At 38.4% G+C, this 23,870-nt stretch overlaps 6 protein-coding genes across 6 annotated transcripts; 1 reads left to right on the top strand and 5 right to left on the bottom strand.

Moving 5' to 3' along the window:
- Window positions 1-33: 33 nt before the first annotated feature.
- On the bottom strand, window positions 34-2,952 carry BATDEDRAFT_34852 (uncharacterized protein). The gene has a single exon (XM_006677958.1). It carries the CDS (start codon window positions 2,709-2,711, stop codon window positions 381-383), a length of 2,331 nt encoding a protein of 776 aa, XP_006678021.1. The 5' UTR covers window positions 2,712-2,952; the 3' UTR covers window positions 34-380.
- Window positions 2,953-4,250: 1,298 nt separating this feature from the next.
- On the bottom strand, window positions 4,251-4,454 carry BATDEDRAFT_87879 (uncharacterized protein; the record flags this gene model as incomplete). The annotated part of the gene is made up of 1 exon (XM_006678082.1): window positions 4,251-4,454. The coding sequence occupies one exon, from the start codon at window positions 4,452-4,454 to the stop codon at window positions 4,251-4,253; it is 204 nt and encodes a 67-aa protein (XP_006678145.1).
- A 2,564-nt stretch (window positions 4,455-7,018) lies between these two features.
- BATDEDRAFT_24111 (uncharacterized protein) lies at window positions 7,019-8,174 on the top strand (the record flags this gene model as incomplete). The annotated part of the gene is made up of 3 exons (XM_006677849.1): window positions 7,019-7,169; window positions 7,807-7,890; window positions 8,086-8,174. 3 exons carry the CDS (start codon window positions 7,019-7,021, stop codon window positions 8,172-8,174), a joined length of 324 nt encoding a protein of 107 aa, XP_006677912.1.
- A 193-nt stretch (window positions 8,175-8,367) lies between these two features.
- BATDEDRAFT_87524 (uncharacterized protein) lies at window positions 8,368-10,777 on the bottom strand. The gene has a single exon (XM_006678081.1). It carries the CDS (start codon window positions 10,727-10,729, stop codon window positions 8,420-8,422), a length of 2,310 nt encoding a protein of 769 aa, XP_006678144.1. The 5' UTR covers window positions 10,730-10,777; the 3' UTR covers window positions 8,368-8,419.
- Window positions 10,778-14,253: 3,476 nt separating this feature from the next.
- Window positions 14,254-15,012, bottom strand: BATDEDRAFT_87878 (uncharacterized protein; the record flags this gene model as incomplete). Its single annotated transcript, XM_006678080.1, has 1 exon — window positions 14,254-15,012. One exon carries the CDS (start codon window positions 15,010-15,012, stop codon window positions 14,254-14,256), a length of 759 nt encoding a protein of 252 aa, XP_006678143.1.
- A 4,740-nt stretch (window positions 15,013-19,752) lies between these two features.
- BATDEDRAFT_34850 (uncharacterized protein) lies at window positions 19,753-22,108 on the bottom strand (the record flags this gene model as incomplete). Its single annotated transcript, XM_006677957.1, has 1 exon — window positions 19,753-22,108. The coding sequence occupies one exon, from the start codon at window positions 22,106-22,108 to the stop codon at window positions 19,805-19,807; it is 2,304 nt and encodes a 767-aa protein (XP_006678020.1). The 3' UTR covers window positions 19,753-19,804.
- Between the last annotated feature and the right edge of the window lie 1,762 nt (window positions 22,109-23,870).

Here is a 23,870-nt window from a genome sequence, read left to right as displayed (position 1 = left end):
TTCATCTCCAAACCCAACAAACATTGAATAATTGGCGTGGAAACAGCAATTGTATTTTGGAATGTACGATGTTTGAATTAGAGCACACAATGAGCAAGCTTGATGATCATACAATGTATGACTGCCAAAAATGGAAAAATAAGTTGAGAATTTCAATTCAAAATTATAGTATCATGATGGATCTTGTTTGAAGAGTCGAAAGTGTCTATTGAAGAAACAGCCAATTTGTAGTAAGGCGCAGCGAATATTTAATTATTGTCTATTCCAGGTAAAATAAAGGCAGTTCCTGCAAGATGATACAAAGTGCTCCATACTAAGTGAATACGGCTGTAAAATAATCGACATCAAACACTTTGGGAAAATCCAGACTCGATTGAATGCTATTGCGTTCCGTACCTAAACCGACTGGGTCGGCCAAGCTCGTTTTCAACATTCTTATTGCCATCATTATGCGAATCAACACATACAGATGATACTTCTTTTTCATCCTCATCTGCAATACACTCATCCACTAGAGAGAATCTACTAATGGTTCGTCGTTGCAAAGGTCTCCAGTACGAACTCTGTTCTCGAGTGACTGTAAACCTTCCCTTTTGATGAATCTGAGCAAATTCGTCCAGCATCGATAGTGGAGATTTACCCACTGATGATGACTGTCGCGTTGAAGATGAGAACGCGTCTGTACCATCCGAGTGTCGTCTCAAATGGCCAAGAGATGGTTTGCGATGGGATGGAGGAATCACTGTTTGGTTTGGCATTATACCAGAAAACATCATAAAGTTGGACGGTAATTCTGATTGAGAATCCTCTGAACCTAGTTCTTGTTGTAAGGATGGGGATGAAGGTGACCCAATTAATGGGGACAAAGCCATAGATGATCTTGATGGAGCACAACTTTTGGTATAATTGTGTCGAAATCCACGCCTGGGCAATGGTGCCTTGGTTGGAGTGGATGGATCGTTGTCTGAATCTGTTCCGGACAGACTAGAACAGTCGGTGGGTGTAATAACGGATGGATGAAGACGGCGAAGCCCTCTGCGAATCCCAACAGTAGTATTACTATTAGTAGTAGTGTTGATATTCAGTTGTTCAATGCTTTTGTTTGTATTTTTTTCTGGCAAGGGCGATTCTGATGAGGTAGTAGTGAGCCATGGTGTTGCTGGCTTTAAAGGAGTGCCTAATCGTGCAGATCCAGCGTAGGCTGAAGGAGACAAAGTAGAGCACGAGGCTGGAGGCGATGTATGAAAAAAAGATCCAGCTGGCACAGTATTTAAAGACACGAGTGGTCGCATGTCAGAACCACTATGCGTGGGAGGTGTTTGAACCATTAAATGAGGAGGGGGCTCAAAAATACTCATGTCCAGCCGTGGGCCGGAACTGTATTTTGAGCTGCGATTGGATGAAATTGACAATTGTGACGTAACGGATAGATGATAATCAGAGTGCGCCAACCGAGGGGAAGTAGTCAAAGTAGAGATGGAGTTGCTTGAAACTGTCAAATATTGGTTGGACGATTGCGGAGATGGCAAAAAAGACATGGTTGCTGAATCTATTGGAGATGTAGAATGAATACTAGATTCTACGTGTTGATATAGTGTACGAGATGAGGAAAGTTGAGAGGCCGTTTCACGCAACATGTCATCTTCATCGTCACAACTCGCCAAAATTTCTATACCGACAGCACGAGCAAATTCCTGAGCAGTCATGTTACCAGCACACAACTCGGAATTGCAACAGCCAAAAGATTCATCAGCTACATTTACAGGATTTTGCTGGTCGATACTGTTGGCAGTGGCCATGAGAAATTGGGTTGGTTTTTGATCCATGTCACTATGGATACAATTAGAGTCATTGTTCAGATTAAGTGTTTGGAATAGAGCCAATGTAGGAGGTGCAGTTTGGAGAAGCAACAATGTATCATCCAACGTGTCTCGCGAGTCAACAGTGCCAATTGAGTGAACGGTATTTAACATCTCAGCACAGTCAAGGGCATTCATAGAGTCAACGGCTGTAGTGGGAGTGGAAGGATCCTGCAAGTCTAAATTTAGTTCTTTTTGATCATCAAATCCAACTTGGTTTGTGCTATGGCAAGCATCAATATAACCACCACACCCACTAGATTCACGTAAATAGTCTGATACAAATGGATCCAATACAGCCAATCCTGTTTCTGCAGAAAGGGTGACGGATGAACATGCCCACGAGTGTCTCGAGTCTGCATTGAACTGAGTTGAAGATGGGCGTGGACGCAGCATTTGTTTCTGATACTGCTTGGGAAAATGTAAATCCAAAGGCATTAACATAGGCGAATCATGCTGAGGCTGATCGTCAAAGGAGAACAAGAGAGGCATTGGTTGAAGATAGTGATTCTGTTGATCCTGTGATTGAATAGTGTCCGACTGATGTAAAGGCGACTGTTGAGATTGAAATGGATGTGGGTGTGATTGGACATCAACCTCGTTTGGTTCAGGAGTCAGAAGCACATGTCCTGAAGATGAAGAGCGACGACGACGCTTGAGTGATGCAATGTCTTTAGCATGAGAGCGGTTGATGACGGATCGAATGGGTCCTATAGGTGAATGGGAAGGAGTAGCAATAGAAATAGGAGCAGCAGGATGAATTGGTTTACCAGCTATCATGGCATCATTATCATAGTGTTGATACGTAGCAGTAGCCCACACATTTCCGAGCTGTTGCTGGACAAATGACATCTGCACTTGATAAGTTGACAGTTGGATTTTGTATGGAAACGAGTCTTGGAAACAAAGTTAAAAACAAAGCTGGAAACAAAGTTGGAAACCGGCTTGCCTGATAACTGAATGCAATGACTTGAGCAAGAACAAAGTAGTTTTGTTTCTTTCGAGTCTAACCACAAAGACGGATTAAATGACAATGGCAACTGCAGTAACAATGGATTACAATAGGTCGAAACAAGACCAAATCAAAGCGATAGCACAAGAATGCGGCGTCGGTTCTCGTATAAAAATGAAAGCTTTTCAAGTCTAAACAAGGCCAATGAATTTGCTTGAGCAAACGGACGCCCCGAATATTCCATTTAGAAGGGCAGGTGACGGGAGCCGATTTTGTTATGCGACCAGCGCAGGGCCACACGACTGAAAGTTGCTCATTGGACAGGCTATTTGGCCGATTGGGTTGTCTAATGGCATGAGTGATAACGTGAAACTATGCCACTGGCATCAGCTTTATTGCAAACTCTTGCTCAGTAATTCAAGCCATTCAACCGTATTGTATCTGTCTAGATTCAGCCCATTGCTTGTGTGTTGCAACTGACGTTTTTTGGTGCCATTTAACTCTGGCTCTATGCATATTCCTTTATTTGGTCTCTTCGTATCGAGTACTGGAGTCACACTACCTCCAAATTAATCTAAACACTGCCTTGGCTGTCCGCCCTAAATCTTAAACCCTCATGCGTGATTATGCATGCTTTTCATCCTTAATCCCTTCTATGCTTTACACTGTTTAAATTAAAAAAAAGCAAAACTAGCTTATAGTTGAGTGGTAGGTCTAATTCCATGATCGATATAGTCACATCCCAAATCTTGCTGCAATGGTCTGAATGAGCTGTTGCCATTTAGTGTCGAAACACCCCACTCGGCAGATTATTCCGCTAAAATGCCAGTTTGGTAGTTTGCAAAAGCTGGCCCAATTAGTTGTCCAAATAAACTAGAACAGCATCTCCACCATTCACTCATCAGCCTATTAAATGCGGCACCCTTGACTATTGTAAGTATCAGCATGGCAAACTCCACTGCAACTTTGAATTCTGATGGCAAAGCACCATTTTTCAAAATTCAATCATTTGTCAGGTCCCGCTCGGCTCTGTTTGCTTTTTAGCCGCAAGAGATTCAGCTATTGTAGAACCTGGTAAAATTGTTTGGTCGTCCATTTCTCAAGGCTGACATCATCAGTAAAAATTAAAAAACACTGTTGGTATCGTATCTGAAAGTATCAAACTGTTGCAACGTCATAAATTTCTTAATGGTAGATGTGGCGTCTTTGGAATGTCAAGATTGCCACAAGTAGTGGTGCTAAGCTGTTTGAAAGCATCTGTATGGGCCATTCAACCCAAAGCCACATCGTTTTTAATCATCTATAAACTAGTATGCATTTTTATTTCTAAACAATCAGGCAAAAGCCTCACTCAATACATTTTGAGAATCGGACACAGGCCGCAGACTCGCTGAAAACACAGTCGGTGGAGTTGTATAGGCACAGTCAATCCCTTTGTTTTATCCAGATACACCAAGAGAATCTTCACTTATCCCATCAGGCTTAGTAGTGGTCAATGGCTGCACTCGATCGGTACCAAATTCATCACCAATGAACAAGTACACATTGTCAAATCTAACTTTGACATCAATTCTTGCATAAAGAGCAATGGCAATGTTGATGACAATTGGTGTGGTAATAAATGTTTTGAGAGGAATCAACATTGTTGCTGTACTCTACTGCTACCAATATGCCAAATCGAATTGATGGGAGCAGTATCATATTTATGTGGTATATCTTTGTAAATGTCGAGGTTGTTTAACCTTGTACAAATGACCATTTCACATCAACTTTAGCCTGATATTGAGTATTTTCAAATGAATGCAAGCTTGCGACACTCGCTTGACTCGTTTGGCTCGTATTCTGGTTGATATTTACGATATCGATGCAAAGTTGCATTCCAGAATGAATGTGTATAATCTGATGTGGTCAATCGTTTGGTTTCATTGTTATCGGTCATTGATACCAGCGATTGCATTGATTGCAAATAGTAGTCCAAGTAATCATGCATAAACAAACACCAGATAGTCACTGATAAACTGATGGTATCCAATGTATACATGACACATTGTATAGTTACATTTAATTGCCAGCAATGTGTGATTGGATTACTCGAGTCATCAATCAGTTATCAATCAGTCATCAAACAGTTGTCAAGAACAATCAAGTCATGTCCAATAAACTGTCTGATGTGCAGGTGTTTTGGCATTGGTCCGTTGGTCCATTAGTACGATTGTTGGTTGGCAATTCGGACTTGTAAATGACAATTGATTCTTGATTGTTGCATTGGTGTCCATATGTGTCCATATGTGACTCATTGTATACGGAACAGGACTGACAAGTGTGTCTGGATTGATGCCAGACGATACAGCCTATCCAACAAAAAGTAATACATTGATCGTGTCTGCATGGAAATAAGCTTCATAACTTCCACTTCTGAATGTATGAGAATCAACATTCAAACAACGAATACGTCCAATGACTCTTGCAAATGCATTGATGGAGTGTTGTTGAATAATTCGAGTGTTTGCAAATCAGCATCACTGGAAATAGTTACTGTTACTCAGACAGTCAGTTGTCCAGACATTACAGTTGTAATATTACACATTTCCCATTGTTGCAACGTTCAGATAGAAATGGCAAAATTAAAACAACAGCATCCTTCAATATCAGTTTAGTCAAAACCTTGATACTTGTTCGCCTGTAGCCCAATATACTTATCAACTCCATGTCATTCATCAGATAATATTGTATAGATTTTGGCAGTGATATCAACAAGATAATCTGTACTAGGTCCAGTCGTATCCATATCCACAACGCACTCGTCCAATCCAATCTTTTCATCAAGACTATGCAAGAAATTCGACTGCGTATAGTTTGTAACAATTCCATACACCGAGTTCAAATGACTAATCTCTGCTGCAACTTTACATCCAATCAAATACTGTGACATTTCCAGTCTCATGTCATCCTTGCTTGCTTCAGTAATATAAACTCTTTCCGCGACGTAAAACATTCAAAGTGACCATGAACCTTTAAGAAATCACCATCCAATCTTTTTCCACTTGTATCTGACCGTTTCGGGTAAAAACAGACAAATGATGAGTGGAGCAATCGAATAAAGTCCGAGACTCATTGCCTGATGTAACTGAATCAAAGCATGTTGTAGCAAACGACAAATAGTGTGAAATATTGAATTTGTTTTCTGGGATTGTTTTTGACGATTGATGTAACAACTAGTTTACAGCACAGGCTTGACCTGATTCCAACATACATACATACAAGTGTTGAATCAGTGGGGGTTGACTTTGTTCTTTTCAAGTATTTGATCGAGTTGCTCTCATACTTTTTTGTTTAGAATGGGATATTTTAAAGTTCGATTCAGACAATGGCGACTCCAGTTGTGAGATATTTGATCCGACGTTGATTACAAGTTGCTGTAATTGTAATGAATAAATGATGATTTCCAGTATTTTGAACAAGAAATGGGCAGTATGGTTGTAAAGGAGGTCCTCGATCAGTCAGTCAAAGTGAGAGTTGGTCAGCACTGTAATAGCCAAGTCTTGATGATAACTCATTGTTTAATTTAAAGTCATCACATCTGTGCAGTCTTGTAGAAACTCTTGCGTTGTTTGACCCGAGTTTGATTCAGAGTTGTCATTTTTGTGGAATCGGTGTCGCAAAACGTAGCAAATCTATAGCTGATAATTCCAACAGCCATTCAAATTGAAATTCAGTTTTATAGTTTATATGAACAAACAAATATCATTCGAATGAACTGGTGTTGTATGGTGCTATTGATATACTAGTAGCATGCTTTTGATCGTACTCGATAACATAAATACAATACAAGACTCTACCTGTTGAATGACAACTTGCTTGGATCCAGTAAAACGACACTCTAGTTGTTTACTGTAATAGTCTGTCACTGTAGTTAGTGTTCAGTATATGCGACACTAACTCAGTGTGACTACAAATACTGGATCCAGTCTGTTGACAGATTTTAATCCAGATGATCTAGATGATGTATATGTAGTTGATTCTAGTCCAATTCTAGTTCAATTTCAGTTCAATTTCAGTGAATGGAATGTTTTAATCACAAGTTACGCAGCAAATGGTCATGATGCCAACATAACAAGTTTAGTGTTCAACTTGACAGTGACTGAACCTATTGTTCATTATGAATTGGCAACTCGGCGAGTGAAAACCTTGCCGACTTAGAGCATGAATGCCGGAAACCAACAACAATCCAGTCCGATTCACAAGACTCGACTTGAGATTGAACATCAAAAACACTTGGGTTGCAGCAAATATGGTTTGGAAACATCAGTTTTACAAAACTGGATTCAAGCAACACTACTTGGATGTTGTTCAGTCTGGTAAAACTTGACCATATGATGCATCTCGGATCAGCTGGTAATGCAGTGGTTTGATTCGGTTCGTTCTACAATGGTGTATTTCAATGATTGTCACAATCTGAGCATGGTGCAGTTGCTCAAGATTCTGGTGCTGAACAACAAACTCTTGAACCAGACCCGACACATTGTTGCAGCTCAAAGTGGACCATCAACAGTCTCGAGTAGGATATGCTACAATCCAGCGTGTATTGCATGATGGTTTACTTATTTATCTTGCATTCAATCTCATCCATTCAATAACATCATTCATTACCAATACAATGACACGACACGACATGGCATGCTTGAATTGATCATATTGCACTAATCACTACTATACACTGAATTGATCTACCGGACCCATCAAAACCCATATATTTGTGATTGATCAACATTACGATATTCAAAATGTACTGTTAAAAACAGCTGTTTTTGTGCAACAGCAACCAATACAACTAGGTTTACTCATCATGTTCAACATCACTGTTTGTGTTTTTGTCGTCCGATTTACAGCTACCAGCAGTGTGTGATTCAATGATGATCCCAATATACTTGTAGCAACGTGGACAATAGTGCTGTTTTTGTTCCATATCAAGCGTGTTGTGCATTTTGAATGTAGCGGTATTCATATTGGAAATCAAAGACTATTATGAAACTAGGGACTCGGCAGGTGTAGTAACAAAGCTGGTTATTTATTACAAAGGTATGCATTGATCCATTTATAGCCGATATGATGTACGTCATTGCGCACATCATCCAACTTTGTGTCGTACATTGCAATGGTTCCATAATGCAATGTTCTCAATATACACTACTTGAAACACCAAAACTGTCAATTATAACAGTGTAGACAAGGCACCAAATGATACCAGTTTTGTTGGCCAATAATTACTATTAGATTTGTCCAAGCTTGTCAAAAACAGCAATCTACCAAAAATGGGTCATTATGAACAAAAGTCTCGAGGTGCAACAGTGGATAGTCTGTAGTTTGAATGATGGATAGCTCTGTGCAGTATTCATACTCGATAGCACAATGAACACAATGAACACGATTGGATTGTTGTATATCTTGCCCATAATTGTAACAATATTCTTGAAACTGGATAGATTGTTAAATGATTGTGTAATTACTACTGATATTTATCCAAAAACAACCTGCTCAATTCGATCGAGTTATTATAGATTTGTACAAATTAATAAATATATTTATTGGGAGGAAATATCAATGCCCATTAAATAATAAGCTTGTCATTGATCTCAAAGAAAATAACAACTCCATCCATATCAGGCTGGTCGCACGGAAGACCCTCGATTGGTTCAAGCAAAGTGTTGGGCTTTGAAGCGTCAATCTTGTAGTAAGCCTTTTTCAGAACATGGCTTCTTTGGAATTGAACTTCAAACGATGGAGCTGGAGGATTAAAGTACGAATCTTGAAGTTTTCGTGTAAAAACTAGTTCCACCTCTGCTGCTTCAGGAATCCTACCAATGATATTCACCATTGTTTCAAGGCTGATTACACCTTTGTGATCTTTGGATTCTCCAAAAAGTCCACAGGAAGTCTTCAAATCAATACCTTCCGAGTTTCGAGCTCTTGATAACCAATTAAAGTTTGAACCAGGTATTTGAACAAAATCGGGCCACTTTTGGTTTGGCGGTGAAAGAAAAGGTACAGTAAATTTTATGCCATCGAGCCTGTTCAGATCGAGTATAGAGACGTCTTCGGAATCAGGTTTATCAATCTGAAGCTGGTATACCAAATTCAACAGAAACGGTTTTAGATCAATTCCCTTGACGCCATTAGAATGTGAAGCCAAACAGACTGTCGAACATAGCAAAGACTCGAGAAACATTCCATCATTGCTATCCTGTACAGCATTCGAAAAGTATAGAATATGGCTGCGATAATCCGGATTACTCTTGGCTTCCATCAAAAAATATGCATATGGCACCTGCTTGTTATCCCCTGTATAACAGGCGGAAAATCCCTTTCCACCCATCAACAGTAGGTAAAGCAAAATGTCATTCTTTAGCTCTGGAAACACCGAAGACGGTCTCCAAGAAGCAGAATGGTCTTGAATACGTCCATTGTTCATCAATATAAAGTTTTTTTCTCCATTTAGCTGGGCAAAGTGTGAGTGAATCAATGGAGTCGATTGGTTTTCCAGATTGGTCAATTGGCTTTCCAAATCGGTCAGTTGACAGTGAGCGTTATGAAGCAGCCGAACCTGTCCAAGTTGTCCGTAAAGATTTCCAAATATCATTTTGACTGATTTCAGTTTAATAAACGCTGCTTTCATCAATTCGTCAAAATCTGAAACCTTGTTTGCGATTTCTTCTGCGACAAACTGCGCAAAAAGTGGCCTTGAGTTGAGTATGATAGATTTGAGATATCTTGGTAGTCTAGATGGCAATCCTGTTAGTTCTAGTTTTACTGCTGGAAATTCCCCAAACACATGACACCACGGTCTTGGAGTCGCACTTCGACTGCTGCTTCCAATGTTGAGCTGCAGTTTGGCTGCTCTGGAATCTGTTCCCATCATAACGAGTCCCAGACCCAATGAGCGGAAGCAATTTCGCACAAATCGCACTTTTTTTAAGGACTGGTCTGAAATAGCAATACACTCGTCCAGAATAAACACTGGTCTGCGTTGATGAATTTTTTTACGAGCCATCAGTTTTTGAACATCTTTGCCAGTTTTTTTACCAATATTGACTGTGGATGATCGAGTTTCGTCAGATAGCAATTTAAAAATAAATCCATACACGTATAGACTTTTTTGAAATAGCGAACTACAACTTGGAGACGAAGCTTCAGGGCTATACATTTGCTCATCCGCCGCATAACACTTGCTGAACAACTTTGAAGTGTTTTCAAAGTTGCGGTAAATATCCTGTGATGTTGGACCGGGAGGATCGAACAGGAAATAGTGCACTCTCCTCCGATCACCAATATTGGCTTTGATATTAAAGCCCATCTGACTCTTTCCTGAGCCAGACGAGCCCTCGAGAAACGTGAACGGTAAATTTTCGAAGTTCGATTCCGAAAATTCTCCAGCTGTGATCGAAAGGATAATTTTTACGATTTCCACGACACAGTTGTCGTTTTTTAAAGAATCGGCAATGTGGCAATAATTTGAAAGTGACATAGTGTTTTCGACATTTGTAGTTTCTTTAAATGTTCCTGAAACCAGTCTGATATTCGCATTCATTGACGCTCCTGGCACTGAACTAGCGACGCCTTGCCCGGTACCACTGCGTGATTTAATGATGAGTGGACTGGACCCAACAGTCCCATTTGTTCCGAGAGCAGCAATGGGGTCCCAGGAGTTGTAGTTGGTCTCCACCCCATTCACCACATAATGAATGGTGAGGTGTGCTAAGGAAATCCCGTCAAGGAGGGGAGTGGTGGCAGTCTTGTAAGCTGCAACCAGGCCACCAACGTCAGTCAGTGGCCTTCTTCTTTCTAGTTCTCCATTGAAGTGAGTTTCAACCTTTACAGGTTGGTTGTGGAGGTATTGAATGTAGAATGGTATGTTTTCCATTAGAGTTTGTTTAAATAGAAAGGAATAGAGTAGAAGAAAGAGCAAAAGGAAATGTAATAGAATAGAGTGGAATGAAATGAAATGAAATGTAATGAAGAAAAGAAAGGAAAAATTGGACTTTAAATCCAAAATTTAATGTCATGTGAATAATGTGAAACAAATTCACACACTGAATATTGTTTAAATTGAGCAATTTTGTGTGAAATTAAAACTGTTAAATTAAGCATTTTTGTGAAATTAAAACTGTCAAATTGTATTAATTTGTCATGTATTCAAATTCACACATTTTGAATAGTGTTTAAACATTTGTCATGTGTTTATTTGTATTGTTTAATAAAGTGTCAATTCAACTCAGCAATTGACTACGTCATTCATATAATGACTCGAGTCTTTTATTCAACATTTTAATATTCAATTATTGTTAATCAGTCAATTGTTGGATTGGTAAATGTGTTACAAAACATTCATTTACATTCTGAATCTGACAAGTGAATGTGGATTGTTCCAATCAACAATTGGATTGGATCGACTGCAATATTGTAATTGATTGCAGTCACTGTTGACCAATACATTGTAATACATTGTCAGTCTTGACATCAACATTGTCATTCATGTCAAGTTGTGTGTAGTTGCTAATATTACACCACAACAATACTATCAACTTTCAAGTCCTGTGATACACCGTTTCAACTACGACCGGATCGATGTTGATCACTTGTCAATACACGGGTCAGTTGTATAATCGTACAACTGTTGGTTAACCAATGTTTGACTGTCAATATTTGAATCATGAATATTGTCCAACATAATCGTCACTAACATTGTCGTTGTCGTTTGATTGCCTTGTTTTGTGAATAATCATTGCAATGTCATTTGTTCAGTTGTTGTTGGTTTATTGAAACCATATCACAATTCTTGATATATTGCACATGATCTTGTAATTGTTGGTGTTGTCTGTAGTAATTCTGTCAATGTATACGAATGACACTTGTTGCTAATTGGTAGTTGTTTATGATTGATACACAACCGATCAGGTTTGGTGACCATTTTATGCACATATATATATAGCATCATATTGGACTGTTATGTTGTTTGATCCAATAGTAGTATGTCAGTCATACTATAATACTACATGTTTGTTGCAATATCCATACAACCTATATCCAAAACTGCACAAATACTGTCATTCAAGATTGATGAGTATACAATCACAAATGAATCCAACGCATTTTTGTTGTATATAGTTGTATCGGCTGTCGTGTTTGTTGGCTTGTCTGTTGACTTGACTAGATCTGATATTACACGGGCTATTCAACAATTGTATTGAATTCCGGTTACTACTAAGTCATTTGAGTCGTTCAAGTAGTCAAGTTGCTTGGTTTGCAATGTGTTGTGTCCAAGAATCACTTGCAATCAAACCATCACCAAACCACAAGTTAACAACACCAAATGGTATATGACTGGTTATATTAACACATTGCAAACACTCGACGAATTAACCATGAATCAGGTTCAATCATCAATCGCCAATATTGTCAAGTGTGTATTCCTGGTTTAGTTGATGATGATCCGAGTATGCGGTATTCGTCACAGTTTGATTTGGTCCAAACAGGTTTTGTAATGGTTTCAACAATATCTGATGAATGACATGCTACAATCGCAGTCTATTGATATTACCGCATGATACAACTGTTTGGTTGATCAAACGACTCGAATGTTGATGGATTATTATGCCAATCGACTGTTTTGACCTGATATCACCACACTTGACATGCCAACACATGCGACATATGATGGAGTGTGTAATTGCAGTTTGATTGATTCAATGTTGTGTTACGACATGTGTTACAACATCAGTCACCATGTGTAATATAGTTTGTATATCAAACAACACATTGGAATGATTGATTGTCGTTCCGATCGATCGAATGTCAATATGTTTGTACAACAGTTTGGTACAACCGACTGTCCATGGATTATTATCACACGAGTCAATACTGACCTGATTTGCGATATTCAGTGTTGTTGGAATATCAACACAACATCAACACCAAACATCATATCGACACTGCACGTTGATGTTGATGAATGCAACAATGGCTATTGAAACAATACATCATAATGCGTACAAGTCGCAGATTGCAGTTCAAACTCAATGCAAAATACACATTGTTACAGTTTGGTCATGAACAAAGCGATACACACAATGTGCAGTTCATGTCTACGACTCGACTGATTGGTAGACAACGACCATTTGCATCGTTGAACAGTAAACTGATCAGTAAATGACCATCAAACGCATGGCTTGGTATCGACATTCAAGCAATCACCATGATTGTAATATTTGCAAGTTGTCCACAAGTTGTTCACAAACGACCATCAATTGACAATGACATGCATGTGCATGTGCATGGTTGACTATACAATACACTACATGAACCAATATAGCAATCATGATATAATTGTTATTTATCAAAACATTCTGACACACTAATCAAAGCGATCATCTTGTTTGACACACTGTATTCAATACCATTTGATCAGTGTCGTTGAGCAACACACTACGGATTGTATTGCACATCTTCAAATCCATAAACAATATCAACAGTAAAGTTGCATGACAACGACTCATTCAGCACTTTGAGACATGATGTCGTAGTGTAACATTTTAATATAAATGCTTTGGCATTTTGTTTGGGTTTTTGGCAGTTGCAGGCATTCCGTTTGGTCAATTCCATTGATTATCGACTACACAAGTATGTTGTCAATCTGGTCGATTCATGTATTCAAGACATGTTCCAAACACCTGCGTTGTTATTTGATCCAGTCGGCAACGCGATCGTGTTCATTCATGGATTGTGAATTAAACTTTGGTCACCACTTGTGTCTTGTTATATTCCAGATGTCATCAGAATGTATTGACTTGTGCAATCTGTGTTTCAACGATTCGTGGTTGCTGTTTACATGCGTGCAAGGCAGAAAGTGAGCTACATAAAATACCAGAACAATCCACGGAAAACAATCACAAACGAGAGCAAGGAACGTTCCGATGTGGATTTCTTTTTGATTATACATCATTCACTACCAATATCAATACTGGTTCCAATATCAACAAGTTTCAATATATCGGTTGTAAAACAATCATATTGATGCAGTATCGATCATCAAAATGGTGTTTTTTGAAGCCATTACACCATGACATTGACTCGACACAACTATTGCTGTAACAGAAACCAGTCTCTTGTAATGAATACACAATTTTATTGAACATTTTCAATGATCAAAATAGCACTCGAGTCCATCCATTTCTCGATATTCTTACTCTGGTAATCGACAGGAGTACAGCCATTATCATCATATGGACAATATTCATCATCAGATTCTACACCACCAGCCATACACCAAATGAGACATGCTGTCTTGTGGAACTCTAGTGCGTTCCTGTTTGGTAGTCGAGTGAGATTGTTGTGAATGAAATATAATGTCATTTCACTGTTGGATTCGACTGTTTGTCGATTGTCAGTTCATCTCTTTTGCCTTGTTCTGCGGATAACTTTCAAATCTTCAATTGTCTCAATCCACTTCTTGTGCTTGTCACTTGTCAGATCATTGATCACCAGTTTGTCATCCACTACATCCACATATTGCTTTAGTTTACCAAATTGGTCATGGCACTTGATACACAACAACAGTCCGTTCTGTATTTGATGTTTCTGCGTCAAACCAGATCGTAGCAGGATGGATGGTTCGTTGTATGCCATTCCAATGTTCTTTTGGGATATGATGTGTGCTCCTTGCAAGGACAGCTTATCCCAGCAAAACAAGCAGACACTGTCTCTCTTCTCAACCACCTTGTTCAAGTCCTTGTGCTGTAGCTCACTCACTTTTGCAACATAGTCCAGATCATCAGCAGAGTTGGTTCTTGATGTTGGGTTTGATGAAACTGGAGTGTGACAGCTGGATGAATCGTTGTAGTCTTTGTGGAATGGCAGTATGTAATACCCAAACATGTCATCAATGAATGTACAATGATGTTCTGGGTCTGACAACTGGATCTTGGTTGAGAATTCCTGCTGCTCTGCAAATTGGTTGGCAGTCAGCAGGTTGTGCAGTCGAGTGATGTGTGAGGTTTCTCCCTCTTGGATGATTCCCAAAAACAAACCTCGTTTGTTGTCATCCTGCCATTCAGACTTGACTCTCTGTGTTGGTATGGCTTGAGTGCTGATTTGGTAATATTCATTCAACAGTTGTGTTGTTGCTGTCTTTGTTGTTTCAATATTCATTTGATGTTTTTTGACAAAAGAATGAAACTCGAACCAACCAAAATAATTGCAGTCATCAATCAAATTGGACAATATTCACCAATAATCTTTTAAACTCGTACAGTTTGTACAGTGTTGTCATGAAAGTCATGGTTTGACACATTTTCATCAAGTTACCAGTGAGTATCAACGAGTATCAACCAACAAAATTGGTCTCGTTGGTCGATACACTACTGATGCACTTGCATATGAAACTGTACGAGTTCAATCAATGTTTCTTGCACGGTTGTCAAATGTTCAGATGAAATCAATCTCATGGCAGGACACAAAATGTGACATTATCAAATAACAACCAATACTAAACAATTGGGTTACCACATGATGGCTCATTCGGAATGCAAGTTGAATCCATTAGTGGTCATTGATACCATCAAGTGTATTGTCAAATACACAATGGTTTGTAATGGTAAATTGATTTCAAACACATCACCGCTTATTTATCACTGGATACATATTTGAAAGTATCCAATATCACTTGATACTGAATGTCCAAGTGTCTGCTCAGAGTTGCTCACAATATTGACGATATTACAACAACATGCTGATTCAAATTTGGAAAAAGTAACATTGGCTTGTTTAATCTTGAATTACTGAAATCAATGGTTTACAATGATCCGATCATGTCAAATATAACCGATTGCAATTATTTTGGAATCATGTCAGATTATGACAATCTGTTCGAGTTGTTTGAGCCAATACAGTGTGATGGAGTGATGGAAATACTCGAAATACACACAATACAACTCTTGCAGCAGTGTATAAAACTATCAAGCATGACATGGTATGACATGAAGGGTGTGGATTAGACTTGATAACAATGTGTACAATTTGGACTTTTAAATTCGGAAATAGCAGCTCTGTTCCAACATCACATTGATTGTAAATGTCGATGTTGTTTAACCTTGTACAAATGACCATTTCACATGCAACTTTAGCCTGATGTTGAGTATTTTCAAATGAATGCAAGCTTGCGACACTCGCTTGACTCGTTTGGTTCGGGTTATGGTTGATATTTACGATATCGATGCAAAGTTGCATTCCAGAATGAACGTGTATAATCTGATGTGGGCAATCGTTTGGTTTCATTGTTATCAGTCATTGACACCAGTGATTGCATTGATTGCAAATAGTAGTCCAAGTAATCATGCATAAACAAATACCAGATAGTCACTGATAAACTGATGGTATCCAATGTATACATGACACATTGTATAGTTACATTTAATTGCCAGCAATGTGTGATTGGATTACTCGAGTCATCAATCAGTTTTCAAATAGTTTTCAAGAACAATCAAGTCATGTCCAATAAACTGTCTGATGTGCAGGTGTTTTGGCATTGGTCCGTTGGTCCATTAGTACGATTGTTGGTTGGCAATTCGGACTTGTAAATGACAATTGATTATTGATTGTTGCATTGGTGTCCATATGTGTCCATATGTGACTCATTGTATACGGAACAGGACTGACAAGTGTGTCTGAATTGATGCCAGATGATACAGCCTATCCAACAAAAAGTAATACATTGATCGTGTCTGTGTGGTAATAAGCTTTATAACTCACACTTCTGAATGTATGAGAATCAACTTTCAAACAACGGATACGTCGAATGACTCTTGCAAATGCATTGATGGAGTGTTGTTGAATAATTCGAGTGTTTGCAAATCAGCATCACTGGAAATAGTTACTGTTATTCAGACAGTCAGTTGTCCAGACATTACAGTTGTAATATTACACATTTCCCATTGTTGCAACGTTCAGATAGAAATGGCAAAATTAAAACAAGAGCATCCTTCAATATCAGTTTAGTCAAAACCTTGATACTTGTTCGCCTGTAGCCCAATATATTTATCAACTCCATGTCATTCATCAGATAATATTGTATAGATTTTGGCAGTGATATCGACAAGATAATCTGTACTAGGTCCAGTCGTATCCATATCCACAACGCACTCGTCCAATCCAATCTTTTCATCAAGACTATGCAAGAAATTCGACTGCGTATAGTTTGTAACAATTCCATACACCGAGTTCAAATGACTAATCTCTGCTGCAACTTTACATCCAATCAAATACTGTGCCATTTCCAGTCTCATGTCATCCTTGCTTGCCTCAGTAATATAAACTCTTTCCGCGACGTAAAACATTCAAAGTGACCATGAACCTTTAAGAAATCACCATCCAATCTTTTTCCACTTGTATTTGAACGTTTCGGGTAAAAACAGACAAATGATGAGTGGAGCAATCGAATAAAGTCCGAGACACATTGCCTGATGTAACTGAACCAAAGCATGTTGTAGCAAACGACAAATAGTGTGAAATATTGAATTTGTTTTCTGGGATTGTTTTTGACGATTGATGTAACTAGTTTGCAGCACAGGCTTGACCTGATTCCAACAAACATACAAACAAGTGTTGAATCAGTGGGGATTGACTTTGTTCTTTTCAAGTATTTGATCGAGTTGCTCTCATACTTTTTTGTTTAGAATGGGATATTTTAAAGCTCGATTCAGACAATGGCGACTCCAGTTGTGAGATATTTGATCCGACGTTGATTACAAGTTGCTGTAATTGTAATGAATAAATGATGATTTCCAGTATTTTGAACAAGAAATGGGCAGTATGGTTGTAAAGGAGGTCCTCGATCAGTCAGTCAAAGTGAGAGTTGGTCAGCACTGTAATAGCCAAGTCTTGATGATAACTCATTGTTTAATTTAAAGTCATCACATCTGTGCAGTCTTGTAGAAACTCTTGCGTTGTTTCACCCGAGTTTGATCCAGAGTTGTCATTTTTGTGGAATCGGTGTCGCAAAACGTAACAAATCTATAGCTGATAATTCCAACAGCCATTCAAATTGAAATTCAGTTTTATAGTTTATATGAACAAACAAATATCATTTGAATGAACCGTGTTGTATGGTGCTATTGATATACTAGTAGCATGCTTTTGATCGTACTCGATAACATAAATACAATACAAGACTCTACCTGTTGAATGACAACTTGCTTGGATCCAGTAAAACGACACTCTAGTTGTTTACTGTAATAGTCTGTCACTGTAGTTAGTGTTCAGTATATGCGACACTAACTCAGTGTGACTACAAATACTGGATCCAGTCTGTTGACAGATTTTAATCCAGGTGATCTAGATGATGTATATGTAGTTGATTCTAGTCCAATTCTAGTCCAATTCTAGTTCAATTTCAGTGAATGGAATGTTTTAATCACAAGTTACGCAGCAAATGGTCATGATGCCAACATAGCAAGTTTAGTGTTCAACTTGACAGTGACTGAACCTATTGTTCATTATGAATTGACAACTTGGCGAGTGAGAACCTTGCCGACTTAGAGCATGAATGCCGGAAACCAACGACAATCCAGTCCGATTCACAAGACTCGACTTGAGATTGAACATCAAAAACACTTGGGTTGCAGCAAATATGGTTTGGAAACATCAGTTTTACAAAACTGGATTCAAGCAACACTACTTGGATGTTGTTCAGTCTGGTAAAACTTGACCATATGATGCATCTCGGATCAACTGGTAATGCAGTGGTTTGATTCGGTTCGTTCTACAATGGTGTATTTCAATGATTGTCACAATCTGAGCATGGTGCAGTTGCTCAAGATTCTGGTGCTGAACAACAAACTCTTGAACCAGACCCGACACGTTGTTGCAGCTCAAAGTGGACCATCAACAGTCTCGAGTAAGATATGCTACAATCCAGCGTGTATTGCATGATGGTTTACTTATTTATCTTGCATTCAATCTCATCCATTCAATAACATCATTCATTACCAATACAATGACACGACACGACATGGCATGCTTGAATTGATTATATTGCACTAATCACTACTATACACTGAATTGATCTACCGGACCCATCAAAACCCATATATTTGTGATTGATCAACATTACGATATTCAAAATGTACTGTTAAAAACAGCTGTTTTTGTGCAACAGCAACCAATACAACTAGGTTTACTCATCATGTTCAACATCACTGTTTGTGTTTTTGTCGTCCGATTTACAGCTACCAGCAGTGTGTGATTCAATGATGATCCCAATATACTTGTAGCAACGTGGACAATAGTGCTGTTTTTGTTCCATAGCAAGCGTGTTGTGCATTTTGAATGTAGCGGTATTCATGTTGGAAATCAAAGACTATTATGAAACTAGAGACTCGGCAGGTGTAGTAATAAAGCTGGTTGTTTATTACAAAAGTATGCATTGATCCATTTATAGCTGATATGATGTACGTCATTGCGCACATCATCCAACTTTGTGTCGTACATTGCAATGGTTCCATAATGCAATGTTCTCAATATACACCACTTGAAACACCAAAACTGTCAATTATAACAGTGTAGACAAGGCACCAAATGATACCAGTTTTGTTGGCCAATAATTACTATTAGATTTGTCCAAGCTTGTCAAAAACAGCAATCTACCAAAAATGGGTCATTATGGACAAAAGTCTCGAGGTGCAACAGTGGATAGTCTGTAGTTTGAATGATGGATAGTTTTGTGCAATATTCATACTCGATAGCACAATGAACACAATGAACACGATTGGATTGTTGTATATCTTGCCCATAATTGTAACAATATCCTTGAAACTGGATAGATTGTTAAATGATTGTGTAGTCACTACTGATATTTATCCAAAAACAACCTGCTCAATTCGATCGAGTTATTATAGATTTGTACAAATTAATAAATATATTTATTGGGAGGAAATATCAATGCCCATTAAATAATAAGCTTGTCATTGATCTCAAAGAAAATAACAACTCCATCCATATCAGGCTGGTCGCACGGAAGACCCTCGATTGGTTCAAGCAAAGTGTTGGGCTTTGAAGCGTCAATCTTGTAGTAAGCCTTTTTCAGAACATGGCTTCTTTGGAATTGAACTTCAAACGATGGAGCTGGAGGATTAAAGTACGAATCTTGAAGTTTTCGTGTAAAAACTAGTTCCACCTCTGCTGCTTCAGGAATCCTACCAATGATATTCACCATTGTTTCAAGGCTGATTACACTTTTGTGATCTTTGGATTCTCCAAAAAGTCCACAGGAAGTCTTCAAATCAATACTTTCCGAGTTTCGAGCTCTTGATAACCAATTAAAGTTTGAACCAGGTATTTGAACAAAATCGGGCCACTTTTGGTTTGGCGGTGAAAGAAAAGGTACAGTAAATTTTATGCCATCGAGCCTGTTCAGATCGAGTATAGAGACGTCTTCGGAATCAGGTTTATCAATCTGAAGCTGGTATACCAAATTCAACAGAAACGGTTTTAGATCAATTCCCTTGACGCCATTAGAATGTGAGGCCAAACAGACTGTCGAACATAGCAAAGACTCGAGAAACATTCCATCATTGCTATCCTGTACAGCATTCGAAAAGTATAGAATATGGCTGCGATAATCCGGATTACTCTTGGCTTCCATCAAAAAATATGCATATGGCACCTGCTTGTTATCCCCTGCATAACAGGCGGAAAATCCCTTTCCACCCATCAACAGCAGGTAAAGCAAAATGTCGTTCTTTAGCTCTGGAAACACCGAAGACGGTCTCCAAGAAGCAGGTTGTTCTTGGATACATCCATTGTTCATCAATATAAAGTTTTTTTTTCCATTTAGCTGGGCAAAGTGTGAGTGAATCAATGGAGTCGATTGGTTTTCCAGATTGGTCGATTGGCTTTCCAAATCGGTCAGTTGACAGTGAGCGTTATGAAGCAGCCGAACCTGTCCAAGTTGTCCGTAAAGATTTCCAAATATCATTTTGACTGATTTCAGTTTAATAAACGCTGCTTTCATCAATTCGTCAAAATCTGAAACCTTGTTTGCGATTTCTTCTGCGACAAACTGCGCAAAAAGTGGCCTTGAGTTGAGTATGATAGATTTGAGATATCTTGGTAGTCTAGATGGCAATCCTGTTAGTTCTAGTTTTACTGCTGGAAATTCCCCAAACACATGACACCACGGCATTGGAACATCACTTCGACTGCCATTTCCAGTGGTAGGTTGCAGTTTGGCTGCTCTGGAATCTGTTCCCATCATAACGAGTCCCAGACCCAATGAGCGGAAGCAATTTCGCACAAATCGCACTTTCTTGAAAGACTCCCTCGAAATAGCAATACACTCGTCCAGAATAAACACTGGTCTGCGTTGATGAATTTTTTTACGAGCCATCAGTTTTTGAACATCTTTGCCAGTTTTTTTACCAATATTGACTGTGGATGATCGAGTTTCGTCAGATAGCAATTTAAAAATAAATCCATACACGTATAGACTTTTTTGAAATAGCGAACTACAACTTGGAGACGAAGCTTCAGGGCTATACATTTGCTCATCCGCTACATAACATTTGCTGAACAACTTTGAAATGTTTTCAAAGTTGCGGTAGATTCTTTGTGATGTCGAACCGAGAGGATCGAACAGGAGATAATGCACTCTCCTCCGATCACCAATATTGGCTTTGATATTAAAGCCCATCTGACTCTTTCCTGAGCCAGACGAGCCCTCGAGAAACGTGAACGGTAAATTTTCGAAGTTCGATTCCGAAAATTCTCCAGCTGTGATCGAAAGGATAATTTTTACGATTTCCACGACACAGTTGTCGTTTTTTAAAGAATCGGCAATGTGATGATACTTTAAAAGTGATGGATTTGTAGTTTCTTTAAATGTTCCTGAAACCAGTCTGATATTCGCATTCATTGACGCTCCTGGCACTGAACTAGCGACGCCTTGCCCGGTACCACTGCGTGATTTAATGATGAGTGGACTGGACCCAACAGTCCCATTTGTTCCGAGAGCAGCAATGGGGTCCCAGGAGTTGTAGTTGGTCTCCACCCCATTCACCACATAATGGAGAGTGAGTGGCCCATAGTCCTCTGGGATACCAGCAAGTCTTCTAGTTGGTTCAACAACGATGGCTGCAACCAGGCCACCAACGTCAGTCAGTGGCCTTCTTCTCTCTAGTTCTCCATTGAAGTGGGTTTCAACCTTCACTGGCTGGTTGTGAAGGTATTGAATGTAGAATGGTATGTTTTCCATTAGAGTTTGTTTAAATAGAAAGGAATAGAGTAGAAGAAAGAGCAAAAGGAAATGTAATAGAATAGAGTGGAATGAAATGAAATGAAATGTAATGAAGAAAAGAAAGGAAAAATTGGACTTTAAATCCAAAATTTAATGTCATGTGAATAATGTGAAACAAATTCACACACTGAATATTGTTTAAATTGAGCAATTTTGTGTGAAATTAAAACTGTTAAATTAAGCATTTTTGTGAAATTAAAACTGTCAAATTGTATTAATTTGTCATGTATTCAAATTCACACATTTTGAATAGTGTTTAAACATTTGTCATGTGTTTATTTGTATTGTTTAATAAAGTGTCAATTCAACTCAACAATTGATTACGTCATTCATATAATGACTCGAGTCTTTTATTCAACATTTTAATATTCAATTATTGTTAATCAGTCAATTGTTGGATTGGTAAATATGTTACAAAACATTCATTTACATGTTGAATCTGACAAGTGAATAATGATTGTTCCAATCAACAATTGGATTGAATTGACTGCAACATTATCATTGATCGCAGTCACTGTTGACCAATACACTGTAATACATTGACAGTTTTGACATCAACATTGTCATTCATGTCAAGTTGTGTGTAGTTGCTAATGTTACACCACAGCAATACTGTCAACTTTCAAGTCCTGTGATACACCGTTTCAACTACGACCGGATCGATGTTGATCACTTGTCAATACACGGGTCAGTTGTATAATCGTACAACTGTTGGTTAACCAATGTTTGACTGTCAATATTTGAATATTGTCCAACATAATTGTCACTAACATTGTCGTTTGATTGCCTTGTTCTATGAATAATCATTGCAATGTCATTTGTTCAGTTGTTGTTGGTTTATTGAAACCATATCACAATTCTTGATATATTGCACATGATCTTGTAATTGTTGGTGTTGTCTGTAGTAATTCTGTCAATGTATACGAATGACACTTGTTGCTAATTGGTAGTTGTTTATGATTGATACACAACCGATCAGGTTTGGTGACCATTCTATGCACATATATATTTGACATTATATTGGACTATTATGTTGTTTGATCCAATAGTAGTATGTCAGTCATACTATAATACTACATGTTTGTTGCAATATCCATACAACCTATATCCAAAACTGCACAAACACTGTCATTCAAGATTAATGAGTATGCAATCATAAATGAATCCAACGCATTTTTGTTGTATATAGTTGTATCGGCTGTCGTGTTTGTTGGCTTGTCTGTTGACTTGACTAGATCTGATATTACACGGGCTATTCAACAATTGTATTGAATTCCGGTTAGTATCGAGTCATTTGAGTCGTTCAAGTAGTCAAGTTGCTTGGTTTGCAATGTGTTGTGTCCAAGAATCACTTGCAATCAAACCATCACCAAACCACAAGTTAACAACACCAAATGGTATATGACTGGTTATATTAACACATTGCAAACACTCGACGAATTAGCCATGAATCATGTTCAATCATCAACCGCCAATATTATCAAGCGTGTATTCCTGGTTTAGTTGATGATGATCCGAGTATGCGGTATTCGTCACAGTTTGATTTGGTCCAAACAGGTTTTGTAATGGTTTCAACAATATCTGATGAATGGCACGCTACAATCGCAGTCTATTGATATTACCGCATGATACAACTGTTTGGTTGATCAAACGACTCGAATGTTGATGGATTATTATGCCAATCGACTGTTTTGACCTGATATCACCACACTTGACATAC

This window comes from Batrachochytrium dendrobatidis (assembly GCF_000203795.2).
Source record: "Batrachochytrium dendrobatidis JAM81 unplaced genomic scaffold BATDEscaffold_4, whole genome shotgun sequence".
NCBI classification, from domain to species: domain Eukaryota; kingdom Fungi; phylum Chytridiomycota; class Chytridiomycetes; order Rhizophydiales; genus Batrachochytrium; species Batrachochytrium dendrobatidis.
This window is presented reverse-complemented; position numbering and strand designations above follow the sequence as displayed.